This window comes from Coregonus lavaretus, assembly GCF_964263955.1.
Source record: "Coregonus lavaretus genome assembly, chromosome: 18".
In the NCBI taxonomy this organism is placed as follows: Eukaryota; Metazoa; Chordata; class Actinopteri; order Salmoniformes; family Salmonidae; genus Coregonus; species Coregonus lavaretus.
In genome coordinates, this window is record NC_140005.1 from 47,174,481 (window position 1) to 47,190,043 (window position 15,563).

A 15,563-nucleotide genomic window follows, 5' to 3' on the forward strand; every position below is an offset into this window, starting at 1 on the left:
TGTAGACTGAATATTATTCTAGATGTTTGTCACTCTACTATGTTTTGAGTTTTGACAAATTGCCAATGTTTGTGCATATGCTACCAAATAAGCAAGATAATATTAGTGTACTACTGATAAGACCTAAAGAAGATAGTAAAATATTAATAAGAAACAGTTAAAATAATAGAAGAGATTGGCAATATTGAATGGCTGATTCCATTTCCATCATCGGAGACAAACTATTTGACTGAGGTGGTGTCAAGAACATCATACAATAGAAATTAATATGGGCGGCAGGTAACTTAGTGGTTAAGAGCGTTGTGCCAGTAACCGAAAGGTCGCTGGTTCTAATCCCCAAGTCGACTAGGTGAAAAATCTGTCGATGTGCCCTTGAGCAAGGCACTTAACCCTAATTGCTCCTGTAAGTCGCTCTGGATAAGAGCGTCTGCTAAATGACTAAAATGTAAATGTAATATCTAACTGTTTGTTATCAATTCCTGTGAAATAGCTAACTTAGACGCGCGTGCATAAAACAAAGGTTTCAATACTCACCGCCCCTCTTTTCCTCATTGGTTCCGCCTTCACTCCAGCTGATCGGCCTCGATTACCGGGTATGGTCCTTCAGACTGTCCGCGGCCGTTATTTATAAATTATCAAACCAAAACTGTATGGTTGACAGCGGCCGCTCGTGTCGACAAAGCACTCAATGTTTGTTGACATTTTCTTCAGGAGATTTTTTTTTACTGTGGATAATATTTCTTTAGTTCGTGTCTTGGAATCGCTCTACAGTACCATAACTAGGCCGCAACCCAATCCCCGGTGTCATCTACGTGTATTTAACGTTAACTAGTCATCGACTGGAGACAACCATGGGGGACACAGGCAGTGAACGAAGCAAGCCGCCCAGTATACCACCGCGCTGTCCTTGTGGATTTTGGGGGTAAGAGCTAACTAGCTAGTTATGAATAATACATATAGCTATGTAGTTAACGCTAGCTTGGTACAGTTAATGACATGTACAATATCCCCCGGGCTTTCATAGCTTGAAAAGCCTATTGTGTGTCGCTAGCTAGCTAACGTTAGCTAGGTACAGAGGGCCAGAAACAGATTGGGGGGATGTGTTGTTACCAACTAACTAAAGTTAGCAAATTTAGCAACTAGTTAGGTGTTAACTAGCTAGCTGGCTAATCTGATGGAAATTGTCATTTTGTTTTTCAATATTAATGTTTGCCATACATTAATAGCTACTAACTCCATTTAACGCTATTAAGCTAGCTAACTGACTAGTTAGCTAATGTTAGCGTAGGCTTGACAGCTGACGGTTAGCTTTAACATTAGCTATCTAACAAACAAATCAATATCCGTTTTCGGTGCTGCTGGTTGCGGTTGTGACGCTAGTTTGACAGCTAAACCAATGTGTTTACAAGCCAGATTCAATCCAAACTAGAGCGTTTTATATTAGCTACGTTTCGAGAGAATGCCAGCGGTATGTTGCAAGCTTGTAAAATATTAAGTTAACGTTAGCTAATAGACCTAATTATCTATGTATGGGTCATATTTCCGAGGTCACACCAAATATTCACAGTACACCTCGATAGGGGATGGGACTGATGTATATGCTAACAATCTAGCTAACTAACTTAACATTCTACTACCGAATTCTTATGAGGGTTATTGTTTTATTAGCCTTGATAGCCCAATCTTTATCCAAAATGTCGACCAGAGTAGGCCTATAGTTAGTAGAGGACAATGTTTTTATGAACTCGTATGTAAAACTGTTGGTGACCGTTGTATCCACCTCATTTTCGAACGCTTTTAAAACACAGAAGCCAAACAGGGAAGCTATGGATGCAACTTCCTCCACACCACAAGACATCCCCGCATTAACATCTTTCTGTTAGCCTATACATCCTGACAAAATACATCAAATGAATGGCCTGCTAATGTGCCGGGACCTTGTAGGCTAAACTGCAGAGAAAATACCCATAACTGATCCAAATGGTTGCCCAATCAGGCAGGCTAGATGCAGTTATTTCGAAATTAAATGCATTCAAAACGCCAGGCTTTTGAGCGGTTATTCAAATGACATAGGCTATTCACTGCAGGTTACAGCCTAGACTATAGGTTTGTACTCACTTGAAAACAATAATAACATTATTAATTACATTGTGTTGTGGCCTAGGTAGGATAAATGTATTGTCCCTAAAAAACGGAATCAATAGGGTAGCTTTGCGCTTGATCACTGCAACACACCTTTTCCACACGGGTATAAGGCCCTCTCCCATCCTCCTTTCGGCAAATCTGACCACACCTCCATTTTCATTCTCCCCACCTACTAACAAAGACTCGAGGGAAGTTCCGGTGGCCAGGTATGTACAACGTTGGTCCGACCAATCAGAATCCATGCTCCAAGACTGTTTTGATCACGTGAACTGGAATATGTTACGTGTAGCCTCTGGGGATAACATCAATGAATACCGCGACTCAGTCACCGGATTCATAAAAGAATGCATAGATGTGATTCCGATAGTGTCTTTCAAAACTTACCCGACTCAAAAAACGTGGCTTGATGGCAGACTTGTAGGGAAACTGAAGGAGAAAGATGCTGCTTATAAACACGGCAAGGTGACCGGGGGACAATGGTGTGGTTAAATAGTACAAATACGACCGACGCAGATCGATCAAGATGGCGAAACACAAATATAGGGACAAAGTGGAGGAACATTTCAGCGGGTCAGACACAAGGCATATTTGGCAGGGGCTCCTAACAATCACAGATTACAAAAAGAAAGCCAGCCACATCGCTGACACCAACGCCGCCCTACCGGACGAGCTAAACACCTTTGCACTGCACACTGCCCTCACCCACCTGGACAAAAGGAATGCATATGTAAGGATGCTGTTCATCGACTACAGCTCGGCCTTCAATACCATAGTGCCCTCTAAGCTCACCACAAAGCTCACTGCCCTGGGACTGAACTTCTCCCTATGCAACTGGGTCCTGGACTTGTTGACGGGCAGCCCCCAGGTGGTGAAGGTAGGCAACATTACCTCCTCCACACTGATCCTCAACACGGGGGCCCCACAAGGGTGCGTCCTCAGTCCCCTCCTAGTACTCCCACGACTGCGTGGCCTCACACAGTTCCAACTCCATCAAGTTTGCTGACGACACGACAGTAGTAGGCCTGATTACCAACAACGACGAGATGGCCTACAGGGAAGAGGTAGGCACTCTAACGGCGTGGTGCCAGGTAAACAACCTCTCCCTCAAAGTCAGAAAAACATTTGAGCTTATTGTGGACTTCAGGAGGAACCAGGCTGGTCACTCCCCCATCCTTATCAACGGGGCCGCTGAGGAGATGGTCAAAAACGTAAAGTTTCTCGCCGTACACATCTCAGAGGAGCTGAAATGGTAAAACCACACGGACACCATGGTGAAGAAGGCACGACAGCGACTCTTCAACCTCAGGATGCTGAAGAAATTCTGTCTGTCCCGAGGGCCCTCGCAATGTTCTACAGGATCACCATCGAGAGCATACTGTCGGGCTGCATCACATCCTGGTACGGCAACTCCATCGCCTCTGACCGCAATGCGCTACAGAGGGTGGTACGCTCAGCCGAACACACCATTGGGTGCACACTGCCTGCCCCCCAGGACACCAACACCAGGTGTCGCAGGAAGGCCAAGAAGATCATCAGGGACCCCAGCCACTCGAGCCATGGCCTGTTCTCCCCTTTTCCATCAGCTGGCAGTATAGAAGCATCATGGCAAATTGTCAGACTGGCCAATAGTTTCTACCCCCAGACCATCAGGCTGCTGAATAGCCACCACTAGTCAGCTAACTGCTCCCCCTATGGATGTTGAACATGTGACTATTAAACTTTGTTCTCTGAAAAATAGCCTCTCTCTTCCAGCTGTTCTCGTACGCAATAGGCTATACGCAAGCCTCTCCGCAATAGGCCATTTCTCTTCTCGTGAAATCCAAGGAAAAGCTATAGGCTGCAAAAGCAATAGGACATTTTTTTATACTAGGCCTAATAGCCTATTCAGTGAAAGTAAAACAGGCCTACAGAATAGGCCAAATTAACTGTCGGGAAAGTTGAGTGCGTTGGTGTGATCACTATTGTCCGGTTATGATAACATTGTTGCACTGATGTATTGCAAATAGTTGCACAGGACAGACCGAGAGATAAGCAAAGTGAAAAAGAAGACCCAAAGGAATTGACAACCATTAGAAAAATGGAAATCACTTGCAAACCACTTGAGCAACGAGGCAATGTTGACATGCTGTAGCAGATGAGCAGGGTAAACGGCGTTAGTTGTTGAGTTGCTACATTTTAATACGAGTTACTATATAATTGTTCATTAGGCCTACATGTACATTGAAGTATCCTTTTATTTGCAGATTTCACTATGAAAAACCCTTAAATCACCGAATAGTCTTACCACCTTATTAATAGGCAGTGTGCAGTAGGATACGTTGATCTGTTGATTGACAGGTGTAGAACTATAGAACGATAAATGTTTCTAACGTGGATGCTCACAAACGTTTTGTAGTTAAACTATAAGCTACATAGCCTATCGTTACACTTATACTTGTTTTCTTTTATGCTTTAAGTTGACACCTTTGAATAATTTACTTTGGCAAGTTTGTCACCAGTGCGCTGCAGTAGGGAAGTAAAGCGGAAGTCAAATCATCACTTCCGTTGTTTGGTTGTGCCAATAGCAACATTAGAAATTAGGTGGATTGGTACTATTCTGGGAAGTACCATGCTAATCAGGGCTGAAATGACATTCTGAGCAACTTGTTTTAACCAAAAGGCCCTAAAAACTGCGAAAGACTCCAGCCACCCTAGTCATTGACTGTTCTCTCTGCTACCGCACGGCAAGCGGTACCGGAGCGCCAAGTCTAGGTCCAAAAAACTTCTTAACAGCTTCTACCCCCAAGCCATTAGACTTCTGAACAGCTAATCAAATGGCTACCCGGACTATTTGCATCCTCCCCCCACCCTCTCTTTTACGCTGCTGCTACTCTCTATTTTCTATGCATAGTCACTTTACCTCTACCTACATGTAAATATTACCTCGACTAACTTATGCCCCTGCACATTGACTCTGTACCGGTACCCCCTGTATATAGCCTCGCAACTGTTATTTTACTGCTGCTCTTTAATTATTTGTTATTTTTCTATTTTTATTTTATTTTTTACTTAACACTTATTTTTCTTATCTGCATTGTTGGTTAAGGGCTTTTAAGAAAGTATTTCACTGTAAGGTCTACTACACCTGTTGTATTCGGAGCATGTGACAAATACAATTTGATTTTATTTGAAAAGGTAAAATACCCCTTAGCAGACAGGTTTCTTTGAGAGTGGAGAGAGAGCGCTGAGGAGTGCAATGGCGGTCATTACAAGCCGAAGGGAAGTGGCTGTCATTTGCTGCTGGACTCACAAGATAAATGACAGCTGGTGGTTACTTTGTTACATTCTCAATGGTCTCTCGCTGGGTGACGCTAAAGAGGAGAGTTGTTGCTGAATAGCTTGTTCAGATGAAGTCTCTTGTGTGTTTGTGAAAAGAGAATAACATTAGTCTAGCCTACTCATTAGGCTGCAGTTTGTCAATGCTCAGGACAGATATTGACATAAGCTTGGCAACCATGAGACCTTTTTTAGCTCAATTTAGCCTAGTCTGGAACATCAGTCGTTTTTATTGGAAAGGGTTATACAGGCTAGGCCTAGGTCTACTCCAAAATATGCTCAGTTAAAAAAAAGTATTTATACATTCCTTCCTCTACTGCAGTGTCAGAACAATAATTATTTTACATTTAAGCAGTTTGACCTCTGCTTTGCCCTAGCTAGTCGACTTGAAGGGAAATAAACCCTTGTATTTTGAGTTGAGAACCTGTGTCAACAAGGCTTGCAGACTTTGTTTGCCACGGAGACTGTGTATTAGATTTCAAAAGCAGATGGCTCAGAAGTCTCCAACACAAGCATGTGAAGCAAAGGGATATTGGGTAAATCCATACATGTTTGCACAAGGAAGAAGTAGTCAGAAAGTGACTTTTTGAAAACTCAGTTTATTCAATTTTACACAGTTAGACAACACAATATAAACAATACAATCAACCAAAAAGGAACAGAATAAAAGGAATGCAAAGCTATAGCGATACCATACTTAACAAGATAAAGGCCCAGTGCAGTTAAATGTTTTTCCTTATTTGTTTTATTTCCACACTGAGGTGGAAATAACACAGCAATTGTGAATTTTATGATAATGCCCTTGTGTAAGAGCTGTTTGAAAAAACAAACAAAAAAACTGGAATTTTAGCCTGTAACATATCGTCACCCAGCGGTCTGATTTGAATATGAAGATGAACTGTCATTGGTCTATCTCCTCCTGCTGCCGGTCCTGCCCGGTCAAACTGGTACTCCTCATATTGACATTCACAAGAGAGGTATCTAGTAATGCACGGCCAAAAGCAAGAGATTGTGCAGTAGCTGGCTGCAAAGCAGCAAACGTATGGATTTACCCAATATCCCTTTGCTTCACATGCTTGTGTTGGGGACTTCTGAGCCATCTGCTTTTGAAACCAAAGACAGTCTCCGTGACAAACAAAGTCTGCAAGCCTTGTTGACACAGGTTCTCAACTCAAAATACAAGGGTTTCTTTCCCTTTGTCTGAAATGGCATATGCACAGCACACTTCGACAAGGTAGGTAGCTAGCTAGCTACACTTACGCTAGCCAGTGGATTTGCAGCTTTCATCCCCCTCCAAGGTTCTGTCCCATACATCTTGCATCCGGCAGCGGCAGGTGGCAGCCAGCAGCAACCTTTTCAAGAAGTAAGTCTAAATAGTTATTATTATTCTAGCTAGCTATTATTATTAAAAGTAAAGCAGGGCATAACGTTAACCTTTTTTTGCCACTTAAGGTTGATTTTATTTTTTACTTTTTTACTTGTCCAAAAGCTCAAGTCACTTGTCCAAAAATAAAAAATGGTCTGTAACACCATTTTTACAGCATTGTATGACGCAAGGAACCACTTTACAAAATACATTGCATTACTATCTTTTTACCTTAGTCAGACAAAAATATAGGCTACATATTCAAGGCTTTCTCAAAATAAAGCACTGCCCCTTTAACCCAATGAGTCCCCCCATATCGCCAGCGTGTTTTGGACTTCTAACATTGTGTGTTGTGAGCTACAGACTCCTGCGTTATACCATTGGATTCGTTTATTTCTTCAGCATCCGTAGAACCAAACATTCATTCGTCTGTGATTAACGGGGCCCATTTCTTAAATAGAAAAACGTCTGTAGAGTCCGAATGACTTGGCTATAAACTATTAAAAGCTATCTATGAACAGCTGAGATTATCACGCCCATGTAACATGTTTTGCTCTATGACGCTAACAAGCTACACTTGTCGTTAGAAGGTAAGGGGTTCTTCTATATAGAAGATCATTGAAAATCCCAGGACATAGTGTCTATAATACTTTATTAAGTTCACATAGTTGCTGTCGTAAACTCGACACAATTGTCACTGAATAGTTGAAATTCATTTCCTAGTGAGCAAACCATTTCTGTACTTACAACATTCATATCATCTACACTTTAGTCTTTTTAATTTATGTACATGAAAAATAGATATTATTATTCCATTGTTGGCCTCTCCGATTCTGATCGGAGTAATTGTTTGATATTTGGATTTTTGTGAAATAAATAAATACATACATATATATATTACATTACCAGTCAAAAGTTTGGACACACCTACTCATTCAAGGGTTTTTCTTTATTTTTACTATTTTCGACATTGTAGAAGAATAGTGAAGACATTCAAACTAGTAAATAACACATATGGAATCATGTAGTAACAAAAAAAGTGTTATAAAACAAATAAAAATATATTTGAGATTCTTCAAAGTAGCCACCCTTTGCCTTGATGTCGGTTTTGCACACTCTTTGGAAATACATACATACATACATACATACATGCATTTATTTTGGTTATTGCAGCAAAGGGGGGACCAACTCCGTATTAATGCCCATGATGTACGATGAGCAGGTGTCCACGTACTTTTGGTCATGTAGTGAACTTGCATGCCATGATTTGGACTTTCATTATAACCTTGTTTACGATCTGTTTAATTATGTTATAAAGTAACTGACAAAATAATGTATGAATAATGACAACCTTTCATTGCAGTCTGGTTTCTTTTTTTACTTTCAACAACCGAAAACATTTCAAAATGTGTAATTCAAGAGTGTTTACTCATTAGAAAATGTTTAATAAGTTCAAGTATAATCACAAAGTCTATTTCGTAAAATGATTAAAAACTTTCTGATACTGAAGATTATACTATATAGTCTGCCCTGTAGATAATCATGGCATTCTGCAATGAGTACACTACCGGTCAAAAGTTTTAGAACACCTACTCTTTCAAGGATTTTTCTTTATTTTTACTATTCTATACATTGTAGAATAATAGTGAAGACATCAAAACTATGAAATAACACATATGGAATCATGTAGTAACCCAAAAAGTGTTAAACAAATCAAAATATATTTGAGATTCTTCAAATAGCCACCCTTTCCCTTGATGACAGCTTTGCACACTCTTGAAATTCTCTCAACCAGCTTCACCTGGAATGCTTTTCCAACAGTCTTGAAGGAGTTCCCACGTATGCTGAGCACTTGTTTTGCTGCTTTTCTTTCACTCTACGGTCCAACTCATGCCAAACCATCTCAATTTGGTTGAGGTCGGGGGATTGTGGGAGGCCAGGTCATCTGACGCAGCACTCAATCACTCTCCTTCTTGGTAAAATAGCCTTTACACAGCCTGGAGGTGTGTTGGGTCATTGTCCTGTTGAAAAACAAATGATAGTTCCCCTAAGCGCAAACCAGATGGGATGGCGTATCGCTGCAGAATGCTGTGGTAGCCATGCTGGTTAAGTGTGCCTTGAATTCTAAATAAATCACAGACCACCAGCAAAGCACCCCCACACCATAACACCTCCTCTTCCATGCTTTACGTAGGAAATACACATGCGGAGATCATCCGTTCACCCACACCGCATCTCACAAAGACACGGCAGTTGGATCCAAAAATCTCAAATTTGGATTCCAGACCAAAGGACAAATTTCCACCGGTCTAATGTCCATTGCTTGTGTTTCTTGGCCCAAGCAAGTCTCTTCTTCTTATTGGTGTCCTTTAGTAGTGGATTCTTTGCAGCTATTTGACCATGAAGGCCTGATTTACACAGTCTCCTCTGGACAGTTGATGTTGAGATGTCTGTGACTTGAACTCTGTGAAGCATTTATTTTGGCTGCAATTTCTGAGGCTGATAACTCTGAACTTATCCTCTGCAGCAGAGGTAACTCTGGGTCTTCCATTCCTGCGGCGGTCCTCATGAGAGCCAGTTTCATCATAGTACTTGATGGTTTTTGCGACTGCACTTGAATAAACTTTTTAAAAGTTCTTGACATTTTCCGTATTGTCTTAAAGTAATGATGGACTGTCGTTTCTCTTTGCTTATTTGAGCTGTTCTTGCCATAATATGGACTTGGTCTTTTACCAAATAGGGCTATCTTCTGTCTGCCCCCCCCCCCCCCTGATTGACTCAAACACATTAAGAAGGAAGGAAATTCCACAAATTAACTTTTAAGAAGGCACACCTGTTAATTGAAATGCATTCCAGGTGACTACCTCATGAAGTTGGTTGAGAGAATGCCAAGAGTGTGCAAAGCTGTCATCAAGGCAAAGGGTGGCTACTTGAAGAATCTTTAACACTTTTTTGTTTACTACATGATTCCATATGTGTTATTTCATAGTTTTGATGTCTTCACTATTATTCTACAATGTAGAAAAATAGTAAAAACCAAAGAAAAACCCCTGAATGAGTAGGTGTCCTAAAACTTTTGACCGGTAGTGTAGACTGCAGACGGGGTATAGGCCAGGATTGTCCACGGCTGTTATGTACCTGCATCCTCTGCTGACCTGCATCGTCTTCTTGTGACCTGCATCGTCTTCTTGTGACCTGCATCTTCTGCTGACCTTTTGAAAACAGTACACCAATGATATAGCAAATAAGATGCATTATATATGCCTTTTGTTTTGATGACAAAACAAAGTAGCATACACTACTGTGGAAGTTCACTGTTTTCAGTGGCCAGCTCCAACTGACTGGTTGAATACCATGTGCCTTTGTTTTTTTTGAATGGTAAGGGAGTGGGCTCTAGACGATTCTGTAAATATATTCAAATTTGTAAACTCACGCCCACACAGTCAGACTGCATTTCAGTGGCCCAAGGAGGCTTGGGAAATAAATTGGTAAAAATATATTTGAGGTGTATATAAAAAAAAAAAAGCATGGGGGCTTTAAATGAATCTGCAGTTCAAACGAGAGTAAAACGACCACCCCGCTCCCACAAACAGCAGAGAAATTATTGTGGAGGCCAGATGACCTGGCCTCCACAATCCCCCGACCTCAACCAAATTGAGATGGTTTGGGATGAGTCGGACCGCAGAGTGAAGGAAAAGCAGCCAACAAGGGCTCAGCAAATGGGGAACTCCTTCAAGACTGTTGGAAAAGCATTCCAGGTGAAGCTGGTTGAGAGAATGCCAAGCGTGTGCAAAGCTGTCATCAAGGGAAAGGGTGGCTATTTGAAAAATCTAAAATATGTTTAACACTTTCTTTGGTTACTACATGATTCCATATGTGTTATTTCATAGTTTTGATGTCTTCACTATTATTCTACAATGTAGAAAATAGTAAAAATAAATAAAAAGCCGTGAATGAGTAGGTGTGTCCAAAATTTTGACTGGGACTGTATATTTATTTTGATTATTATGCCCCCCCCCCCCCACTTTTAAACCTAAGTTGGAAAGTCACTCATTTTTTGTTGTTTTGGCTCTGTAATCCAGCGCTTTGAATTTGAAATGATACAATGACTATGATGTTAAAGTGCAGGCTATCAGCTTTAATATGAAGGTATTTTCATCCATATCGGGTGGTAGCCAGCTAGTAACAGTGACTAAGTTCAGGGCAGGGTACTGGGCGGAGGCTGGCTAATGGTGACTAACAGTCTGAAGGCCTGGAGATGGAAGGTGTTTTTCATTTGGACTGTCTCCGCCTTCTCGATGGTAGCGGGGTGAACAAGCCGTGGCTTGGGTGGCTGAGGTCTTTGATGATCTTCTTGGCCTTCCTGTGACAACGGGTGCTGTAGATTTCCTGGAGGGCAGGCAGTGTGCCCCCAGTGATGCGTTGGGCTGACCACACCACCCTCTAGAGAGCCCTGCGGTTGTGAACGGTGCAATTGCCATACTAGGTGGTGATACAGCCCGACAGGATGCGCTCAATGGTACATCTGTAGAAGTTTGTGAGGGTCTTCAGGGCCAAGCCGAATTTCTTCAGCCTCCTGAGGTTGAGTGTTCTTCACCACGATGTCTGTGTGGATGGACCATTTCAAGTTGTCTGTGATGTGCACGCCAAGGAACTTGATGCTTTTCACCCTCTCCATTTAGGTTGTCTGGAATGCTCGCGTTGCTGGGCAGCTTGCGGCCGGTTTTCCCTTTTGTAATCCATTGAGTGTGCTGAACCACACAGCCCACGTACTTTCATCATTGTATTTTTTGCTCTCATTCTTTGCTTTTGGATTGTGTAGCCTACCCAACACTACCTAAATCTAAGCTACTCCTTTTTGTTTGTTCTACTAGACCTCACGCCTGTTAGAGTTGACCTTGTGTCATACTTCAGAATTGAGAGGGATTAGAAGCAAATAGTCTATTTCCTGGGATAACAGTGCTCCGCTCGCCACCGTCAAGCGCTCTCCACTCTCCGGGCATACTAGCCAGGCGTGACGATCGACAGACTCCCATCCTATTTATTTTGGGCGCCTCCACGACCTTGTCCCCGTTTCTAAATGAGGGGATCCATGACCGACCAACCGAACCGCCAGTGTCTCCTGTCACCGCCGGATACAGGTGCTGGTCTGGAAGGGGTGCGCAGGTAACCGTTGGCGCCGGTAACAACAATAATCACTGAGTTGACGGCAACGTAGGGGTTTGGCAATCACGGGTAATCGTCATAATCATAGGCCAATCAGGAAGGACGGATGGTGTGTGTGTGGAAGGGGGTAAATGAATAATGCTTATTAAGACATTAGGGAAACAGGAAGAGGACATTCTGAGAGTTTTAAGTAGGCAGCGAGGGCTAATGGCAAGCCATGGCGAGCGAGAGACAGAGCTCTCTGATTGGGGTAGACTGGCAGGCCAGGCTCTGTCGCTATGAGGACGGGACTTGAGTGACAGATGGGAGAGCGCATAGGGTGGTGGTGTAGGGATGCGAAACAGGAAGGAGGATGAGAGGTGGAGATGTGTAAAGAGGACTAAGTGGTGAGCGAAGAGGAAGCTTTGATGAGCAATGGCGACAGACTGGCATAGTAGGGCTGACCCCATTTAGTCGACTAGTTGATTGTTTGGTCGATAGGCTGTTGGTCGAGCAGTGGCAAATATATAAAAAAAATGTTATGGCAGACGAGACACCTGTCGTCTTCACGCCTGTCTGAGTGGACTAATCCATTGCAGGGGCTGCGGGGATGGCACACCAGTATCACCAGTAGTACATTTACCATTAAATACCATCATTTCTCATCTACAATGTTTATTTGGTTATGGTCATTTCTGTTAATAATAATAATAATAATAATAATAATAATAATAATAGTAATATTTTGAATGCATTATTATTATTATTATTATTATTATTATTATTTGGTTGTCATTGTAGGAGTGGACACATTGTTTGCAGAGAGCACAACCTAGGCTACACTTTTAAGAACATTTTTGGTTAATTTCATTCCATTTTCGAGTTGTCAATTTATTGTCTTTTGTTTGGAGCGCTCCTGTCAATCTTGACTAAGAACACACACCTGATTTACGCATAGAAGTAGGCCTAGGCTACCTGGCCTGCGTGCAAATGTAGGCTTATAAATGTGCCCATTTGGATATCTGATACTATTTCTGATTATTTTTAACTCGCCATCACTGTGGAGCTTTTAAAAGTATTTTTTTCTTTGCGTCAAACAGCAAATAAATGAAATCTGTTTTTACATCCATTGAGAATGACAATAGTTCCTCAATGTAGCCTATTTGAAAAATCTTTCCAGCTCTCTCCCTTTCGATAACCACTCAGCATGAAAGGGGAAAAAAATGTAATGCTCTGAACAGGTTCAAACATAATAAAAAAAGGCCTACCTGACTACTTATTATCCCTTGCACAAATAGCCCACAGCTGTGTCTGTCTGTCTGGAGCTCACTGGAGTGGGAAACTGAGGGCCCAGAATATTTTATACAATATTGCAAGTTTAGGCCAGACCAAGTTAATAGTTGATACAATGTTTCAAGTTCCTTGCAGACAGGCCAGTTCCTTGCAGACAGGCCATGCATAGCCAATGTGATATATAGGATATTTAATTTTTATCAGGATATTTTCTACCTGTGGGCTACAATGTCTTTATTTGTTGGCTTTATGTAGGCTATTTTTACATATTGGCAATGGCAATAGAAGTTACTTTTAGATTTGTATAAATTTCATTTAGATTGTATTTTTATTAACCACATTACATTTATTTTGAGATATGAAGGCATTATTATAAATGAAATTAAACTGTTCCACGAAAATGTGCGTATGAAAATCATAACTGGCACGCAGATCAGTAGAAATGATAGGATAACTTGGCACTCCAAATGGAAAAGGTTGCCGATTGACAACTTCAGGAGCGAAGGCCATCGGCAGCGGGAGAAGGAGGAGGGGGGTTGGGAACAGGTATTTTTTCTTCTGGTTAGGCTATATTGATCTTTGGCTCCCTCTTTTTACTCATTTGTGTGTCTTAATTTTTAATCACAGTGCTTAAAGCATTAGACAAGCTCAGCAGCCTACATTTAGTGGATTTTATTCAAACATAGGGTGTGTCTATATAATATGGACCAATTGAACAGACTCTCGGTTGACCCCCCCCCGTTGCGGACAGCCCTAGTTCGCAGAGATATTGACAGTGTACGAGATAATCAAATCCGTGATTCAATGTGGGTAAATTGTGACTGACTGATCTACAAATAATATTGAGTAGTTATTTACGACGCAAGGTGATTCTTAGATCTGTCAGTCGGCAGTCTGCTGCAATGTCGAACTAGCCCATTGTTTGATAGTGGGGGATGGCTGACCAGGAACTGCTGACACCACTTTGATGTAGTTGGTTCAAGGAAAATAGGAAGGAAATGGCTGTTACAATTGGTGTTTTTTTCAGTTGCAGAGCCTTAAAAGACATGCATAGGAGCTATAGGCTTTGCCAGATAGCACCAGGTACACTGGCTAGGTTTCCATCCAATTTGCGACAGATTTCCATGCGAATATTCTAAAATCTGCATAAAACAATATGCATTTTCCCACCAGACTTTTTGCGGGAAGAAGGCTGTGTGTGATGACGTAGTGCACATAAAAATGACTTTTACCGTTCAATTCCCATGTACCGAATGAAAAATACAAGTTAAATGGGTTTCCATAGCATTTTCAACTTGACATATGGTTTAGTCACAAACTGTTGCGTTATATAGCAAACAGCTGGAAGATACATTGTAGGTAGGCTACCTACATTATGAGATTATTATGGATAAGAGGGATATTTGTTTTTGTCAAATGGCAGCCAAGCATCGATCATCATGTCACCAGAATAAGACCCTCTATTTATTTGAAAGGAGCGTTAAGCTCATCTCCCACTCCTTATGAACTACCCTGTGAAGTTCATAACTTATTTCATCTGTCGCTTAATAAACTGCGTGCATGGGTTGTCGTAGTGGGTTGACCAAACAACATATCATCGCGTGACTCCAAGTTTACTTCGATATGATGGTTATTATATCAATATTTGCACATAAAGGCGTTTCCACCGCAATTAATTTTACAGACTCAAAAAGATCCCACCATGTCGAACAAACAAACTATCTGTCAGCATTTTTTACAATTTACACCAACATGTTATGTTTCCATCAGCCTGCTCATGACTTTTTTCATGCCTCAGGTAATTCATCTGCATGAAATGGTTGGATGGAAACGTGGTTACTGAGTAAACTTAATGACCCACACACATTAAACATACACATTCTCTCTCTCACTAATCTAACACACACACACCAATTTACTAACACAAACAAGCATGCGACGCCAGTGATGCATTCAATCCACACCTGTAGGTCTATCTATGAAAAGGTTATTTGATGAGAACATCATTAGCAAGCCTCTCAAAGGGCCATGGAGTGCTCCGACTGAACTCATGTTTTCAATGCCACAGCAGCAGGATTGAATGTGTGTGATGCCTTTTACAGCCGTTACCAGTTTCTTAGTTAAAGAGATACTCTTGTATACTTTTTAGTCAGTAGTTCTGAAAGTAACTCTCACGGAACAAAAGTGGTCCCTGTTTTTTTGTGTAAGAAGTCATCCAATGTGTAGGCCTACTATGTCACCCATTTTGTGTGATATATTACACATTTTGCAATATGTATGATTTATGAATTTAGCATTG

The 15,563-nt window shown here is 41.5% G+C and overlaps 1 protein-coding gene across 1 annotated transcript in view; it reads left to right on the forward strand.

Moving 5' to 3' along the window:
- The first annotated feature begins 567 nt into the window (after positions 1-567).
- Positions 568-15,563, forward strand: part of zfand3 (zinc finger, AN1-type domain 3) — a 42,393-nt gene continuing 27,397 nt past the window's right edge. The window contains exon 1 of the mRNA XM_084181760.1: positions 568-922. Within this exon, the coding sequence (XP_084037886.1) occupies positions 852-922 (71 nt within the window). The 5' untranslated portion in view covers positions 568-851. The remainder of the gene's footprint in view (positions 923-15,563) is intronic.